Below are 19,142 nucleotides of genomic sequence, written 5' to 3' on the forward strand. Positions count from 1 at the left end.
GGTAGTTGGGATCAAACCTGAATTGGCCACATGCAAGGCAACTATTCTATATTTTCTCCAGTCCCTTTTGTCTTTTGGAATACTTGTCTCCTTTCATGTCAGTTCATTTTTATTATAACTTGTGAGGGCTACTCCAGTGGTGTTCAGGGCCCCTTTAGGTGCCAAGGTATGTGCTCATACCATAGCCAGAGTCACAACCCTAACGTGCCATTTCTTTTTATTCCCTTTACTTTGTTGTTGCTTAACCACACCAAGGGTTCTTGCCTTTTGTTTGAACAGTCACTGGGATCGCCCACATGTATGGGCAGTGCTGGGATTGAACTCTCAGCCTCACCAACCCTGAAATTTGCTCTGCAGAACTTCTCCCACTGTGCCCTGCCTGGGTCCGCTTGTCTCTTCCAGGAAGAAAGCAAGAGTTTTATTGGAGTGTCACATGGAGAAAGTGGGAGCTCTGCTGCCCACACAGGCTGCGAGCTATGGCAGGTGGATAATTTCCAGTGGCCAGGCTGTGTCACTGTTAGATTAATTAGAAACTAGCAACTCTAGTTTAGTCTAGCTTATTGGAGGGCTCTTATCTAGACATAACCCTGAGCCCCCTCCCCTCTTCTGCCAGTAACTGAATGCACTGGAGAAAGATCTAGAAGAGCAATTTCTTTGAGAATCATCTCTTCCTTTCTCTTTTTCTCTTCCTTTTTACCCCAAATATAAATAAATAAATAAATTGGGAGCTTTTCATTCCCAAGGTCTTTGAAGTTGGCCCTGAAGCTCTGGACTGAAACGTAGAACATTCAAGGTTTATAAAATGTTCTTTTTTTTTTTTTTTTTCAAAACAGTGTACTTTAGGGCCTGGAGAGATAGCACAGCGGCGTTTGCCTTGCAAGCAGCCGATTCAGGACCAAAGGTGGTTGGTTCGAATCCCGGTGTCCCATATGGTCTCCCGTGCCTGCCAGGAGCTATTTCTGAGCAGAGAGCCAGGAGTAACCCCTGAGCACCGCCGTGTGTGGCCCCCCCCCCAAAAAAAAGCCAAAAAAAGCCAAAAAAAAGGGGGGGGGCCAGAGATATAGCATGGAGGTAAGGCGTTTGCCTTTCATGCAGGAGGTCATCGGTCTGAATCCCGGCGTCCCATATGGTCCCCTGTGCCTGCCAGGAGCAATTTCTGAGCCTGGAGCCAGGAATAACCCCTGAGCACTGCCAGGTGTGACCCAAAAATCACAAAAAAAAAAAAAAATAGTTCAAAACAGTGTACTTTAGAGAGGCCATGGGCACCAACTCTCAGGCAGTCAACATCCTCATCTAACTTACTGCTTCCTGCCTGTCTCCTTCCTACCTGATACCCTCCAGTTCTTGGGGTGCTGTCTGCTCAGAGATGTGCTGTGGTTCTCAGCTGTGTTGCCCAGGCAGTTTTACCCCAGGCTATTCCTTCTTCTTGAGCAGTGCCCACACACACCTTGCAAGGTGAGACCCCATCCTCAAGGAGATGGTAGGCAGGGTTTATACTTTCGGAGGCACTGTGAGGTGAAGGAACTTACTTAAGAATTTCCTGAGCCAGAGAGTTAGTACAGGGAGAAGGTGCCTGCCTGGTACACATTGACCCTGAGTTCAGTCCCCAGTAGCACATAGGGTGCCCTGAGCTCTGCCAGGAGTGATCCCTGAGCATCTAGGTATGGCCAGAAAACCTTCCTAAGTTTCCCAAATTTCTTAAGACATTTCTTCTTATTTCTAGATAGGTTTGAAATTAGGTTCACCTGCACTATTGTAACTTTCAGAAACAGGTAAGGACTTTTGAAGTACCCCCCAGATGCAAGAATACTGGACTAATTCTAGACAGCATTCAGCCTGGCTTTTAATTCAAGTCAGAACTATCTAAGTTGTTTATTGGGAGAGGGAAGACAGATGCTCATCGGTTGAAGTGTATGCCTTGCATGTGACAGCAACTCAGGTTTGAGTCTTTGTGTTGCATATGGTTTCCCAAGCCCCATCAGGAATGACCTCTTAGCACAGATCAGAGGGTGGACTGCTGAGTGTGGCCCCAAACACCAGGGGGAAAAAGAAAAGGCTGTTTTTAACGCAAAGCTTCTAAATGAAATGGAAATTCCAAACAGCATTAAGGAAAATGTTTAAATGCATTGAGATTTATAATCAGATCTACACTTACCTCTCTGTTCATTCACACTGAAATGATGTTTAGTTACTCGACTAAGAAGACATAATGTGACCGTTTTCTATTAAAATCCTTTTCCATTTCAATGATTTGCTTTAATGTAATCTGCATAACTTGCAATTACATATTTTCAGGCTTTACTCTCTCTGGCTTTTCTCTATTGACAAGCAGGGATCATGGGCTGAGTGAGTGAGCGTGTGTGTGTGTGTGTGTGTGTGTGTGTGTGTGTGTGTGAGCGTGTGTGAGCGTGTGTGTGTGTGTGTGTGTGTGTGTGTGTGTGTGTGTGTGTGTGTGTTGGGGTGGGCAGGGCAGGGAGGGTGTCTCAGAGGTGACTGGTTTGCTCTGTGGCCCAAACAGGAGATGAGTGAGCCCAATTTTATCCAACAAATGTGTACATGTCCCTGCCCAGTCCTTCTGGTCTGCCACTTCTCTGCCCTGGCCTACTGGTGGCCAGAGCTGCCTCTCCCCAGTCTTATTTGCTTACTCAGGTCACCGATGGATCATGGATGCAACATGGCTCCCCTCCCCTTGTCAGCAGTATTTGGCTCCTTCCCATCCCTGCCCAGGATCTTCTTCCATTATTCACTGAACTCTGAAAAGCTTCTCAACCATTTTCACTTCCCCACCTCTCTGCCAGACCTCCCTGCAGGAAATGAAATATTAATAATACTGCCTCTACTTTGTATCAGTGCACATTTGTTTTATACCATTGATTACTATGCTTTTATTATGTTGCTTATAGGGATTCTGTGTTGATTGTAGAAGTCAAAGAAGCCATACATGGCTCTGACTGTTTCATGGGCCCCCTGACATCCCTGCATGGAACATGTGTCACCACCCTAAACAGTGTCCTAAGGGGCCAGTGTAATGTCATGTATTAACATATATATACCCAAGGAGAATCCCTGTGAAAGGATTTCCCAGGCATTTTGATAGTTTTTCATCTCTTTTTGATTGTTCTCAAGTGCTCTTTTTACTTTTCCTGTTCTTAAACAGGGTATGCTGAGAATAAACTAACCTTTTCTTGATTACTTGGGGTTATCAGCAATATCAGTTATTGTTCAATGTCCTAATACAAAGGTCCCTTCGAAGGCCAGGGAGGGGGTTTGAGCTCTGTTGCTGCAGGAATGGGGGACCCTTCTGGTTCCACGTGGCAGGCTCATCCCTATCGTGCTCAGTTACCTTCACCGCCTTCCTGGCTGCAGTCAGGAGACTAGATTTCACAACTTCTTTCTAGCTCCTTTTCCTATCTGCCTTTGCAAATTATGAAGTTAGAGACACCACTTGAGGGCAAGGTAGGAGCTGGCCCTGGAAATTATTCCATTCACTCCTTTCCATTGAAAAAGGAGCACTGAGGCTTACCCATAGTCACTGGATACCAAATGTCCCCCTTGGATTAGACTCATTTCTCCCTCCCTGATTAATGTTCAGCTTCCAGCCTGTATTCCACTAGAGTTGATGGTACTGCAAGTCTTATTCACAAAGGTGTACTTAATTTGCAGTTCCGTGCATGCATGAGCATGTGTTTGAAGAGGTGGATGACTTTAACATGTGTGTAGGATGTTTCTGCATGTATGTCCTCATGCTTTACTCACATGGAAGCATCAACTCTTGTGCATGGACAGAAGTGCATTTTATGAAGTCCAGTTCATTGGGGAGAAGAATGAGAGAGAAAGGGCTGATTTGGAAGGAGAAATGAGCTAAAGGAGATCTGCTAGTTTAGCCCTTTGTTCCATACCTTGGGCTCTAGGTTCCTCTAGACTGAGCACCACCACCCTACCCACCAAGCCAGCTGTCAGTGGGGCCTCCCTATTGCAAATAGTGTTCCCAGATGCTATCAGGGACTTTTCTATATGCTTAAATCTAAGATATTTCCTCTCCCCTTTCCTTCTAGCTCACTAATTTTCTTTCCCTCTGCTCTTCAACATACTTGTTGACTTGTTTACATTTCTCTGAAAGTATCTCTCAGTAATAAAAATTTTCTTTTGGGGTATAAGCAATAGCACATCAGATAGTACATTTGCCTGCACACAGCTGACCCAGATTTGATCCCTGGCATTCAATATGGTTCTGGACCTGCCAGGAGTAATTTCTGAACACTAAGGCAGGAGTAACTTCTGTGCACCACCAGTGTGGTCCAAAAACTTAAAAAAAAAATTTCCTTTCATAGGGAATGAAGCCCCAGCATGTGATGGGGTTAAGCTAGGTTTGATCTCTAGCATCATGTATGGTCCCCTGAACCTGCCAGCAGTGATCCGTGAGCACAGACCCAGGAATAGGCCTTGAGCACCACCAGATATGGGCAAGAAAAAGAAAAGAAAAGAAAATTTACCTTTTCCTATCTTAGAAGCTCTCCTGTCTTCTGAAAATATCAAGCTCTTTTTTTCCTTGATTTTATGACTCCTTATTTCATAGTCTGTGTTCTCTGATTCTCTTACACGTAATGACCTTGTTTTGCCGTTTGAGTGTTACTGGTTCTGGCAGCCAGTAGCCAAGTGTCCACGTGTTTTGTGACTTGCGATTGTGCAGTCAGGCCTAACAGGGTCCTGTTAGGGAAACTCTTGTGGCTGGGTCAGCCAGGGTGAGTCTTACTGAAGAACATTTTTCCCCACTGGCTTTTGCCAGGTGCCCTAGGGCAGGGCCAGGGCGTGTTTTGTTTTGTTTTCTTTTTGTTTTTGTTGTTGATATTTTTTTATTTTTTTATAACCAACCTTGCTGTTTCTGGGCCACAGTCCATAAATCTGAACCCCAGGCTTGTCTGAGACCAGACTCATAGTAATCAATTCTCAAGGCACACTTTTTATTCTGTCTGAGTCTACAATCTGGGCTGTGTCTCTCCAAAAGCTGGAACCTTCCAGCAGGAGGGAATAGAGGGTATGACCTCGACATCCTTGCTTGGGCTAAGTGTGGATGAGTCAGAGCCTGGCGAGGGAGCAGGAGAGATCGCCAGATCCTCTCCCTTCTGTTGTAGTTCCTGGATGTGCTTTGATGTGCCTCAGTCTTCACATTGTGAGTGATCTCTGGACAAATCCCAGTTTCCACCTGTCTTTAGGATGAATGGATGGATGGATGGGCTCTCTCTCTCTCTCTCTCTCTCTCTCTCTCTCTCTCTCTCTCTCTCTCACACACACACACACAAACACACACACACACACACACACACACACACACATCTCCCAGTGCTTCCCCCCAAGTTTTTCTCCTCCCTGCATGAGAGGGTGCCCGATTTCCCGCTGAGGGCACACAGAAAGGCAGTAGGAGGGACCCCCAAGAGGAGATGCTGGCCCAGGGAGAAGAACTGCAGGCACAAAATGGAGATTGATTTTCCTCCCACCCTGAAACAAAGAGGCCTCAGGGAGGCCTGCCTGGGATCTCTGCACACTCTCTATGCCCATGGCATGTCTCTGCCCCAGGCCCCTTTTCTGGGAAGGCAGTTTCTACCCCATAGACTCGTACCCCTACCCCAGCAAGAAGCCTGCAGGTTTGGAACAGTGGGTCTCTGTCCCTTTTTCTCATGTTTTTCTCTTAAACCCCCCTTGAAGAGACCCTGGGGTGAGAGTTGAAACACAGCAGCAACAGTCCCCCATCAGAGCAAGGCTGCTTTTTTTTAGCTTTTGGGGGGCACAACTGGTGACACTCAGGGGTTACTCCTGGCTATATGCTCAGAAACTGCTCCTGGATTGGGGGACCATATGGGATCGAGCCGGGGGATTGAACCGCGGTTCGTCCTAGGCCAGCGCAAGCAAGGCGAATGGCCTACTGCTTGTGCCACTGCTCCGGTCCCCAGGTTGCTCTTAGTACCCTTGGCTATTGCAGTGAATTCTTCAGGGACTATACCCAATTATGTTCATCCCAGTCAGTGCAAATGGGTTGTGTAGGAAGCCACATGTGGACTTGTTACCAAGAAGTGGGGCCAGGAGGGGAGCTCAGAACACGTAAGCTTAGGAGTTTCTTGTTGGTAGAAATACATAGTGCTGCTTTAAAAAAAATCACTGACTAGTGTTCATGCCACTATTTTTGTCTGACATTCAACCACTGTGCAGGCTTTGTTCGGGTGATTTATACTAGAAGCCCATAATAAAAATGCAGCTTGGAATCTTGCAGCTGGGTCCCATTCATTTTTCTTCCACAGACAGTTCCAGAACTTAAAAAAAAAAAAAAAGCAGCCTAGTGGAAATAGTGGAAGGTCCTTGCTTGTGGGAAGGGCTTTGCCAGGCAGCCAGGCCACTGGCCTTTCCCTTGCTTTGGGCAGCTCTGTGGGAAAGCTCTATGGGTTGCTAGGTCAGTTTTGTGTGTGTGAGGAAGGAGTTTCCTGGGAAGGAGTGTGGGGATTAATAATGGTGATGCTCTTTCAGGAGTCAAACTCATGGACCAGGGAGACCAGAAACCACAGAGGGAGGTGTGCACTGGTAGCTTCTCTACTACTGACAGTCTGAGGGACAAACGCAGCTTGTTAGGGTCCGTTTTTCTCCAGGGGTGAACTGACATTGATTCCTGATGGCCTCACCTTCTGGGGCAGATGATGTCACTCAGGAGCAGGCGCTGCAGTGAGTCATCATGTTCTCTCCTCTTTCTTCATTATTATCTCCTTCCCTACACACACATGCACACATGCTGAAGAGAATCTGGGGATGGAGGGACAGCATAGGGCCTAAGGCGCTAGCCTTACATGCAGCTGCTCTCTGTTCAATTCCCGAACCACCACATATTCCTTTGAGCTACCGCTAGGTATGGTCCAAAATAAATTAAAAAAAAAAGTAAATAATAATAAGTTTTGAGAGAGAGATACTAAGGTTTTCCCTGTAGAACAGAGGAAATGCCTCTCTGCACTATGGCTATACATTTATGGCTATAAATCACCATGTGATTTTCTTGGCTATAAATTGCCAGATTTCTATGTGGCTTTGATTCAAATTAAACAAAAATAAAGAGAAACATATAAATCCAACTTGAGAGCCAGAGAAATAATACAGCAGGTAAGGCACTTGCCTTGTACTCTGCCAACCTAGCTTAGCTTTGATCCCCACCACCCCATACAATCCCCAAGCACCATGAGGAGTGGGAGCCAGGAATAAGTCCAGAGCATTGCTGGATGTGGCCCAGAAACTCTCTCTCTATCTTTCTCTTCCTCCCCCTTTTCTCTGTGGTAGTCAGACTCAGCCCTCTACTCATTGGCCCAAAGCTCAGGGTGTGGCCGGCCCTGGGGCCGCTCCTCAGACTAGCTCCCAAGACTCTGGTTCTTTGACAGAGGCCTCCTGTGAAGGCATGGATTGGGGGAACAAAGAAGCCACCTAGCACCTGCTTGGTTCCTTTCCCAAAGCCCCTCCTGGGTCACAAGAGTGGAGCAGGGGGAAACCCCACCTGGTGGGATCATGCCCCAGAAGTCACCCTGGAGAAAAGAGCCAGTTCCATGGAGGACTTTGCAGTGCTCAGTTTGGCAAGGAGTGTCGTCTTTTTTTTTTTTTTTTTTTTTTGGTTTTTGGTTTTTGGTTTTTGGGTCACACCCGGCAGCGCTCAGGGGTCACTCCTGGCTCTATGTTCAGAAGTCGCTCCTGGCATGCTCGGGGACCCACAATATTCACTCATCACCCAAGGCCATGGCATAGGACTTTCTTTTATCTCCTTTTAGCAGCATCTTAGCTTCGCATTCTGCAGTGGGGAGGGAAGTTGGCTCTTCTCTGCATTGCAACATCTTGTAGGATTTTTCCCCCCAATCAGTTCTCTCTAAAATCTTGGCAAAGCACAGAAGACACTTTTGCCATTGGCAACCCAGGCACGCCGAGCATAGACGGGGGGGGGGGGGGGGGGAGCCGCTGGCATGGTTAGCATCGTCAAGCTGGGCTTCTCCAAAAAACGTTCCATTCCTCATGGCAGAAGATTCTTGCTAGTAGTATTACATGTTGCACAGCTGTCTTCCTGTTTGCATCCTGACTCTACAGATGGTACCAGGAAGAGGAGAGGAAGGAAAATAGGCTTTGGAGCACCTAGGGACTGGCAGGGTCTGGTCCAGCTGTGTTTGTTGCCTGGCTCCTCATTGACCATCTTCAGTGACATTGTTGGGTAGTTCCACCATTGCTGTATCAAAGAGCCATTCAGGGAAAGGCAAAAGTTTAGGGCACACAGCCTTGAAACCCATCACACAAGAAGCCTTAAAGGAGCTTCTTTAGAAGACAAGACAAACTCCTCAGCACTTGGCATTGAGAACATCCACATATTGTGCTATGGTTGCTCCCTATGAGGTTAGAAAAGGCTTGTTTACTTATAGCTTACTAAGGCCTTTTCAATAATGAGTTAATGTTTCATTTGTATTAATGTATTAATTTTTAAAAAATTAAAAAATGTAGGACCGGAGAGAAAGCATGGAGGTAGGGTGTTTGCTGTGCATGCAGAAGAATGGTGGTTTGAATCCCGGTATCCCATATGTTCTCCCGAGCCTGCCAGGAACAATTTTTGAGCGTACAGCCAGATGTAACCCCTGGTGTGACCCAAAAACAAACAAACAAACAAAAAATTAAGAAAAGGCACTGGCCCATAATCTATCAAGTGTCTTTTCAGTCTCTGGCAGTTTTCTTAGACTCAGGGCATAGATAGTTAATAATCAGTGCTTGTTGGAAGTGTCCTTATTCTTCAGGGCTATGTGCCAACCCATAGGCCACCTCAGTGAGCTAGATCTGATCTCCAATTCATAGGAGATGAACATGAGGGCCTTACTGAGTTGTCTGAGGACACAAGGAACTTGTAAGTGGAAAATAGAAGTGAGGTCTGGCTCCCATGCTTAGCTCAGAGCACCTGTCTGTGCTCCCAGCTATGTTATTTGTTAATCACTCAACATCAACAAAGCATAACAGGGAATTTCCCTTTTTATCGCTGCTTATTAACATCTGAGATGCCTGTAGTCACTCATAATCTTTGTTTACTTGGCACAGTTAGCTCTTCTACTTACCGTCTTCATTCTCTTCTTTTTGTACATCGATGCAGAGGCACTAATGTCTATGAAATCACTTTGGAAGCTCTCAGTGGCACATCGACATTCTTCACTATTACCATGATGCTTGTGTTGTTAACTTGGCATTCCAAGAAATAGATGCAGACAAAAGTGCTGGGCAGGGATAAAGCTGGGAACCATGTGGATAACAGTCATCTGGGATGACAAGATGGTGCAGCAGTACCCCAGCAGCAGGAGTGACCATTGTTGGACAGTTCCACCATTGCTATCTTCAGGAGAGGCACAGACTGAGAAATTGCATGTGGTTTATATAGGAAGTGACAGAACGGAAGCATAAACAGAAAGAAAATGCATGCACAACTTTGGGGGGGCACCAAAAGGATTTTCAATGAATAACTATACAGTTGGGAGGAATGATTTTCCTACCAGATAAGAGCAAGTTAGCAGGCTTCTTGTGTGTTCTAGGAGGATTGCACAAACTTCAAGATCTAAGGTGAGCCTGGCCATGTCTCATCATTTTATAGGGTGGAGGAAGGCATTATAGATGGTATCTAGAATGTTGTCTTTTCTCCAACTGATGGTCAGCACCAGTGATTGGAAGCTTCTGACAGATATGCATGGTTCACAGGTTAGCATTGGTTTCAGTAACTCTGGCCTCCCTTCAGCTGAGTTTCCCCCTAAGGTCACATCTCACCATCCTCTTGGGTCAGAGAACCATCTCCAGCCACGCCTCACTTACATACAGGGATCTGTGTTGAGATGTGGTACTGGATGTCTTTGTTGTGTGGGTGCTGTCACATAAACTCAGCCTGCCCCTCACCCAACTCAATGGGGACCCCTATTGGAACTGCTGCTGTTCGTATGTCTCTCCATCTGGAAAATCAGCAGCTAGACCTGCCCCCCTTGGTCCACCCCTGTATATTGTTGAAAAACAAAAACAAATAAGAAACTACTGAAAACTTTAAAGAACAGTATAGTGAGCATCCACCTTGCCCCTGGAAGAACCATTGAGAGTCGAGCAGCATGGTGGAACTTCAGCTCTTAACATCTCGAGAACTTTGTGCTAGGAACTGAAAGATGCTCTCAGTGATTGCCATGCAGCTATCACTGTGCAGCTCCAGAACTCATGCTCACTGAGACAGTTACTCTCGATGTTCGCCTGCACTTTTCCCGAGCCCCAAATCCTGCCAAAGACCTGGCATTGTGGGTCTGATAGTCCTGTGGCTTTAGTTGCTTTCTCTTTCAAAATTTCTTCATTCCCATGTCTTTTGTGATGTTGACATTTTCTCCTACCAGGTGCAGAAAATTAGAGATGGTTTTCTCTTCCCCAAATCTGTGTCCTAATAAATCCTTCCCCAGGCTCATCACAGGCCCTGCCTCACTGATGAACATTGCAGGTGCAATTTGGTATAATGGCAGGTGTCTCAAGGACCTTTTCATATTCACAGGCCTTTTTTTTTCCAGAGCCCGTATGTTGATCAATAGAGAACACCTTGTGTTTCTTAGTATTCACTGGGTTCAAGAGAATTGTTTTCGCAGCAATATTCAAATCTTTCATCTTAATCCTAATCTTTTATGTAAAGATCAGAGTAGATCTCATTCTTATTAATGAGCTTTTCACTCACGAAATTAATGTTTCTTATCACTATCTCTGATTACTCTTGAGGTGCCGGCAGTATGAAATAACTGCCATGCCTCTGAATCTCTGCAGGTGGAGAGGGTGGGGAGTAAATGTTAAAAATTGTTTAGAGAAGACATGACTGATTCAGGCTCAATGAATGGGTTTCTGTGCCTTAGGGTTTTAGTATTTTCATCCTTTCCTTAAAAGTTATAAACAAGAGAAAGACCTCATCAGAATTCTTGTAGGAGAAAGATATTAGTCCACTGAGAGACCTGGTCCTCTCACAAAAAATTTATTAAAAAAACATGTGGAGAAGGGTATTTCACGGATCACTCCTGGGTCTGTACTCAGGAGTCATTCCTGATTCTGTACTCAGGGATGACTCATGGTGATCACAATGTGGTGTCGTCACCATGTGGTGTCAGGGATCACTCCCAGTCAGCCCAAGTGGTGTCAGGTATTGAACCTGGGTCAGCCATGTGCAAGTCAAGCATCATAGTCACAGTACCATCGCTCTGGTGCTGTGTGGACATAGTCTTCTCTTCATCCTGACCACTTCTGAGGAGCTGTATTGGTGTAAAAGGACTGGAAACAGAGATACGCATTGGAGCACAAAGAGCTGAAACCAAGATCTCCCTACCTTTAGAAAGAGAAATGCTTTGATATTTGTGAAGTACAAATGGAAGAAAAGAGAAATCAGAGTGTTCTTCTTAGTCCATATTTAGCATAAACACTATTTTAATGGGTATATCTATATTAACAGGCAATACAAAGTGATAGAATTTTGGATAGAAAATTCCATTTAAAAAATATGGGGGAGGTCGGAGTGGTGGTGCAGGGCTTAAGGCATCTGCCTTGCGTGCACTAGCCTAGGATGGACTGTGGTTCAATCCCCCAACATCCCATATGGTCCACCAAGCTAGGAATGATTTCTGAGCATGTAGCCAGGAGTAACCCCTGAGCATCACAGGGTGTGGCCCAAAAACCAAATATATATATTGGAGGGGTTGGAGAAAGCAGATAGAGCATTTACTTTGCATGCAGCTGACCAGGTTTGATCCCTTGCACCCCACATCTTTGACCACCACCACCAGGAATAATGTCTGAGTTCAGAGCCTCAGAGCCAGGAGTAAGCCCTGAGAACTGCTTGGTGTGGCCCCAAATCAACCAAATACCCACATAAACATAAAAGATAAGAGTCTGAACTTGGAGTAATAATTCAGCATGTAGGTAGGGTATTTGCCTTGCACGTGGCCTATCTGTGTTCAGTCCCCAGCACCTCATATGGTTCCCCTGAGCCTGCCAAAAATGATCCCTGAGCACCTCCAGCAATGGCCAAAAACATTAAAGAAACAAACAAGTAAACAGACAAATAAATGGAAATATAGAGGCCAGGGAGACAGGATAGGAGGTAAAGCAGTTACCTTAATTCCGGTTATATCCCCAGTACTACATATAGTCCCTGAGCACCACCAGGGATCACTCCTCAGCACAAAATCAGGAATTGTCCCTGAGCATCGTGGGATGTGACCCACCTTCTCCAACTGCCCATACCACCACTACTCTTCTCAGCCACTGCCAAAATTATTTTCTTTTATTTATTTATTTATTTATTTATTTATTTATTTATTTATTTATTTATTTATTTATTTATTTATTTATTTTTGGTTTTTCAGTTTTTGAGTCATACCCTGCTGTGCTCAGGGGTTACTCCTGGATCGACGCTCAGAAATCACTCCTGGCAGGCTCGGGGGACCATATTGGGATATCGGTATTTGAACCACTGTCCTTCTGCATGCAAGGCAAATGCCTACCTCTGTGCTATCTCTCCATTTCCCCAAAAGTATTTTCTAACTGATCAGGGTTAGGAAGTTTTAAAATCATGGCTCAAGATTTTGTGTTTGCTTTAATTGATGTGGAGTGAGGAATGTGGGGTGAGGGTATCAGGGGCCAATTTCCTCTGCTATCATGAACATTTCTCAGTGTGGAACTTTGAATAGGGATCAGATGGAGTCCATGCTTTGAGACGAGTTTATGGTTCAACTTGTGAAATAAAGTGAGATAAAGGCCCATTTTGCTGCCTTGGTTTTACTTAGTGAATCTTAATTGATTTCTTTGGATAAATGAGAGCATTTATCATGCTATGCCCTCACCATTAGATCTGTTGTATGTAGCATTAACTGCACAGAAGAGCCATTTGGGCTTTTTGGAAAACACTGCTCTCCAGGCCTTGGGGTATTACACCAGGATCTGCTGGCTAAAGTTTCAGTACCTACATCTGTCTTTGCATTTGGATTCATTTTCTCTAAGGAAACACTGCTGTCCACTAACTTTGGGGATCAGTTGAGGGTTTGGTAGCAAGAGGAGAGGGGTGTGTGAGCTTCAGATACTTTGGAAATGCAGTGTCAGCACATCATCAAATAGTCCCTGATGTATAAGTCCCAGACACCAGCGTTAGTGAACAGATTTATTTGTAATTAGTAGATTTCCACATAATTGTGCTGAAATCCTGGGGGATATTTTATGGACCCAACTAGGTTAGGCAGTTGCCAGCTTCATTCTTCTAATTTGCTTAGTAAATCTTTTCCTAATAGTCCATGTTAGGCTCCGAGTTCATTCCAACCCAAGTGGAATTATTGTAGATGCGCCTGAGAAATAAGCATCATTTCATAAAATGCTTGCCCTATGATAAAGGAGTGTACTGAATTCATACTCTGTCTTAGAGGACTGCACACCCCAACAGAATGGCACCAAGCAGCGACTGGGATGATGTATGTGTGGTATAAGCTTGGCCTGAGGTCCTCCATCCTAGGTGCCACCATATTCCTGCCTCATTGGTCAGCATAAGCACTGTCCTGTAGACTGGATACCCTAGGAAATTAGTCAGTTGCCTTGGGGCCCATGAAGCCGCCAGGAGAGACAATATTTCTTGTTGTGACAGGGGTCTTGTCTATGACTTAGTGTGTTGCCAGTGTGACCTGCCAACAGGCCCTGCCTCTCCCAGCATTGCATTTGGCTTCTGGTGCAATCTCATTCCATTGTGAGATTCTCTGCACCTTATTTGAGAGCTCAGCCCTCCTGGCATCCATCAGCTGCACAAACACCCTCTCAACCTCTATTCTGGCTCATGTGCCAAGAAGGCTGCTTTTTTTCCTGATGTGTAGTTTCCATAATACTCTTGATATTGCTTCCTAGTCTATTGCCTTTGGGATATCAGTACAGGGAATATTGAGTGATTCTTTCCTTAACTTACTTCATCAGGTAGAATTTTGTGGAGGTGACCATGTGAGTAATAAAATGACTGACCACATGCTCAACCTATTGGCAGACTGGGTTGCAGTCACATACCATGGTTGTGTAAGGAGGATAGAGGTGGCAGCTGAGAATCTGGTGAGGTGTGGAAATCTTGAAGAGTGGAGGCAGCAGATGTTCCTACAGATGTTTGTGTTGTGGGGGTTGTCTGAGTGTCGGGTTAGGAACAAGGGGGGCCTGAGCTGGAAAGGCAGAGCCAGAAGCTTGAGGGTTGCACCATCATAGGGGCCCTGTCCTCTTAGTGCTGAGAAGCAGCACGGATGGATACTGAGGGGAGACCACCTGATGGGCAGAAGTCATTACTGCTGTGAAGTGAATTCAAAGTTAAATGGAAGAGAAATTTATTACAGAGGTTGACCACAGCCCAGCAGAGGCATCAAGACCTGGGAGAGTGACATTGATTTCCGAGACCTGGTTTTCTTTTTGCATGGACAGGTCACGTGGCTCAGAGTTCCAGAATGTTCTCCAGCAAAGAGGCCTGAACACTCTGCCAGAGGATGAGGGGGCGGGGAAGGTGGTGGCATATTTCTTTATGTGACAGTTTTCATATTTGTGTATATCGCTATATATCCTATATCTACCTACCTACCTATCTGTCTACCCTACCTGTCCATCTATCCATCCCTCCATCCATCCGTCTGTCCGTCTGTCTGTCTGTCTGTCTGTCTGTCTGTCTGTCTGTCTATCTATCTATCTATCTATCTATCTATCTATCTATCTATCTATCTATCTATCTATCTATCTATCTATCTATCTATCCCATATAGCTACAAATCACAGATTCCACCTTTTCTTGTAGCTGAGTCCTAGTCTTTTGTGAATATAGACCACAATTTCTTTATTTAATTGTCAGGAAACACTTTGGCTATTACCATCCATATAGACTAAGAAAGTAGGATGTGTGCAGCTTTGTGACATGACACTTAGTACATGACACTGCTGGGGACTGTCCTTGCCTGCTTGTACTAGAGGCACTGATTGCTTGTTTAACTGGGCTGGGTCTGAAAGCGAGATAAGTCTCCACTCAGCTCTCAGCCCGTGCTCTGAGGTCTCACACATCTTGGTATCTTGGCACATGCCAAGAGTTCTGGGCTCTTCCTGCCGCCTAACACTCTAAACCTATTGTGGCTTCCACAACAGACTCTGGTCACAATGCTTCTTTCGAGAAAACAAATGCACAGATCTTTTTAAAGATGTCAGACTCTGTCCTTCCTTCTCCCCAAAGCTCCAGCCCTCTTCTGGAGGCCAGTATTTCTGCTGCAAATGAAACTCATCATCCATCTCATCTCCACCCTCCAGTACCCACACCTTTCTCAGGTTCTGCTTGGCTGAGAGAATGCACCTCATTAGAGTCATCATTCTGATGATATTTATGTTTCAGGGTTTCAGAGCAGTCAAACAGCCCTCGCCAGTTGAGTAAGCCTACAGGCTGACTCATTGACAGACCCTCCACATGCCAGAGACAGGTACTGAATATTTGCAAGGGCCGGAGCATAGCACTTTTCTTCTCAAAGCCCAGCCCTTGCTTTCAATCCTGTAGAAACTGCCAAGAAGAAAGTATTAAAGACTATATTATATCCTCCTGGAACGGCAGCACAAGCTGGTCTGAGTGGCCGAGTTTGGGTTAAGTAGCTGTGGTGGCTGACAATTTGGGGCTTGATTTTTAAAGACTAAAGACAGGGTCACAGTGGAGAGTCTGTGTTCAAGTGGTCTGACTCACTGGCTTTGCCCCTGGCTATCTGGGCCACCATGGCCAGAGTACTTAGCCTGCCTGCTACCTTGAAGTCTCCATAGAGGATGACTGTCCCTTTGTCAGACCCAGCGATGGGACAGTTCAGAGCCACACAGGTAACAGTCAGCACATCCCTCAGACAGGCTGCAGCCCACCACCTTCCTGTGGCTGTGTCCTGAAGCCAGCGTAAAGTGGAGAAAGAGCTGCTTCAGGTGTTCCCAGTAGCGTGGCTTCCCTTCTCGTGAAAGGCCCTGAGCTCCTTTGTAGTTGGTTGGCATTAATGACATAGAAACTTCTGGAACAAGATGTCTTCAGGAGAAGTGAGTCTCTGAGCATTTCAAGATACTCTTTGATCACTTTAGATTGGTTGTCAATTCATGGCACTTCCGAAAGCAAGTTTGAAGGCCAGGCAGTGGCAGGTGACACCTTTGTGGAGATCTGAAAGACATCCTGCCCCTCTGATGTAGGGTAACTATAGGTGGGCTCCTCAGAGGCCATTGAATGCCACTGGTGTCACTCCTGTGTATGCAACTGGGGCTCAGGGCATCCTGACTCATTCCTGTCTTTGTAAAGTGGGTTGGACAATGCACCAGTGACAATTCAGTGACAGGAGCACAAAGGGAATCCTGGGAACAATCAGCCTTCTTGGTCTGAAGGGTCCAAGCCCTCCCAGGAGTTCTGAATAGAGGAAGAATGGAGGGAGCTGTCAGGTGTGTATGGTTTGTTCTGTAGCCTGTTGGGGAGCCTGATGGGGGAATAAGGAAGGAGCCAGATTGTGAGCTCTAAGCCTTTATCATACCAACATGGGTTATGGAGGGATTTTAGGCAAAAGACACTATAAGATCAGCCCAGAGCAGACAAGAACTTGAAAGCCTGTGGGAGGAGCTGGCCTGTTCATGATAGATTCAGGGAGGTTGATGATGGTGCCCTGAGTGCCTCAGTACCCCATTATTTAGGACTTTCTATACATTTGAGGGATCAGGGATCCACTCACATGGATTTTTGTTCAAGTTGCATCATCTCCTCAAATGCACTAGCCGGGCCCCCACCTGTGCCCCACCCTGCCTCGGAGCACCCCAAATGCTCCTTTCTTGCACTCTCTCCACCCAGCTTCTGCAAAGTATCTAGCGCATGGTGTATGCCTGGAACCCTGAACCTCTGCCTGGGATTAGAGAAGCTGATCCTAGTGTATTCAGAAGCACTGGGGTAGTTGCTGCTCCACCACTTCTGTCTAGGGAGAGAGGTGCTCTGGAGGATCTGGGGATCCCCTATGCCTTCAGGGCACCCCAAAACAGCAGGTACACTTCTGCAGCATGATGGAGGGGACAGTTGGGCCCTAGAGGGACAAGTGAGACAGAGATGAGAGAGCAGTAAGGTGGACAGAGCAGGCAACGGTACCAGCAGTATCTAACCCTAAAAGACCCTCCCTTCCCCATTACACCACTGGACCTTCACTCCCTGCATCCTATCATCAGACCCTCACTTCCCACATCAGAAAGTTGCAAGGAGCATGAGCATGGTGCAGCCTGAGAAGGCAGAGCTGGGCCCAGATGGGACACTTGCTCCCTTGTGTGCCAATATTAGGGATCAAACTGGGTCGTGTACCTTGACTCCTGTACTAGCCCTCTTGTATTACCTCCAGTCTACCTCACAAGTTCCAACAAGTTCCTTCCCTGCTCTCTGAATGATGCTGGTGAGGTCAGAGTCACTGGTGAGGTCAGATCCCGGAGTAGAACACTCAGAAGCATCCATGAGCCACTTCCTGAGAGTAACTCTATTAATATAAGTGGGAAATGGATATTTAATTAGGGGAGAGTGGGGTGTGGACTTCGTCAGCCAATCAGGTAGGATGTGAGAAGGGATTAAAACAGGGTGTGTGCTCCTGTGTTTATGGAAGACAGGGAAAGCAGTGTGCTCTGGGTGTTAAAACAGGGTGTGTGCGTTAGGTGATTAGCTACCCTACTCCACTGGAAACCTCAGTTCTGTAGTCCATGACCAAGGATTTGTTATTTGTAATGATTCAGCACCATTAATGTACACGTTCCTTTCTTCAGCCTAATACATCTGCTTCTTAAAGATTAACTCTTCATACATTAAAGGACTTATGTCTGTGCTCCTGGTTCTGTGACTGGTCTGAGGGTCTTCCTTTTTTCTACCACAATGGTTTTCTTTGCTAATGTTTTTTTAGTATGTTTTATGTAAGGACATTGTGTGCCACGCTGTGCATAGAAAGGCAAAAATGCTGCCTGCCCGGTGAGAGCATCTGTGTCTGCTTATATGGCGTGACGAGCCATGGTGTCTCCCCAGGTGCTCAACAGGAGGTGCGTGGAGGCAGCCGTACTGACGGGTCTGGCACTGAACTGCCATATCAACAGGAAGTCCTTGTTTGACCGGAAGCACTACTTCTACGCTGACCTTCCTGTAAGTGGGTTGGGGCAGCTTGGCTCTGTTCCTGCTGATGGGATCCTTTTCTCAGCCTGATGTTCCCTAGACTGGATATAGCTGCCCTGAATGCTGCTTCTTTCCTGGCTCCTTCCCGCTTCCTTCCCTGCACCTTCCTGGCTCTTTCCTGGCTCCTTTCTGGCTCTACCTGGTACTCGGGCCTCTCCTAACAGTGCAGCCCCTTACAGTGGCTCTTCCCTGTCCACAGCAATTCTCATTCTAGAGCAAGTGCCCAGGAATAAACCTGTCTGCCTTTGGGTATGCTTCTGTCATTTTCCCCCAAGCAAACACATGGGTCCCTCAGCAGAGATGAGCCCCCAGGCCCAGAAGCCTGAGCTAGTATCCGAAACAGGCCCTACACTTAAAGTGTTGCTCCTGGCTTCTGCTGGCAGTGAAAGCTTAGCTCCTCTAGTTGGCAGGAAGATGGTGTGAACTGGAGCCAGTTCCTCAGACTGCTGAGCAGAACCTGGGTTATAGAAACAGTCTGTAGAAGCCAAGTGACTGGCCGTAAGTGGCACAGGTTCTAGAGCAGCGGCTCTAAGCTGGGCCTGTCTCAGTTCAGATGCTGTTTCCCAAGCATGTGGTAACCCTGCTCTCTGCCCACCATGCTCTTCTGATTGGAACAGATAGTGCTGGTGTTGTTCCTCAGACCAGCCTTGAAAGACAGCGGGGCCCAGTTTTGGGGGGTAAGGGTTGGAGTAGAATAAAGTACAAGCACAGGTGAGCCTAAGGTTCCCACTGTTCTCCTGTTCCCCTTAGCTCTCTCTCCCTTTGTTGCTAGGACTTGGGCATGGTTCGCTGTGATACTCGACTTTTGGTGGGTGCTCCCAGAGGTTGGAGTTCCCATTCCATCGTGCTGATTCTGGGGCCCCTGGGGCAGGACTGGGGTATAAACTGGAAGCTTCATTCCAAGGCAGTCCCTTCTCCT

The 19,142-nt window shown here is 46.4% G+C and overlaps 1 protein-coding gene across 1 annotated transcript in view; it reads left to right on the plus strand.

The window, feature by feature from the left end:
• GATB (glutamyl-tRNA amidotransferase subunit B) overlaps positions 1-19,142 on the plus strand; it is a 66,824-nt gene that overhangs the window by 12,443 nt on the left and 35,239 nt on the right. Inside the window, exon 3 of the mRNA XM_049770067.1 lies at positions 18,080-18,193. Within this exon, the coding sequence (XP_049626024.1) occupies positions 18,080-18,193 (114 nt within the window). The remainder of the gene's footprint in view (positions 1-18,079; positions 18,194-19,142) is intronic.

This window comes from Suncus etruscus, chromosome 3 (assembly GCF_024139225.1).
Source record: "Suncus etruscus isolate mSunEtr1 chromosome 3, mSunEtr1.pri.cur, whole genome shotgun sequence".
Lineage (NCBI taxonomy): Eukaryota > Metazoa > Chordata > Mammalia > Eulipotyphla > Soricidae > Suncus > Suncus etruscus.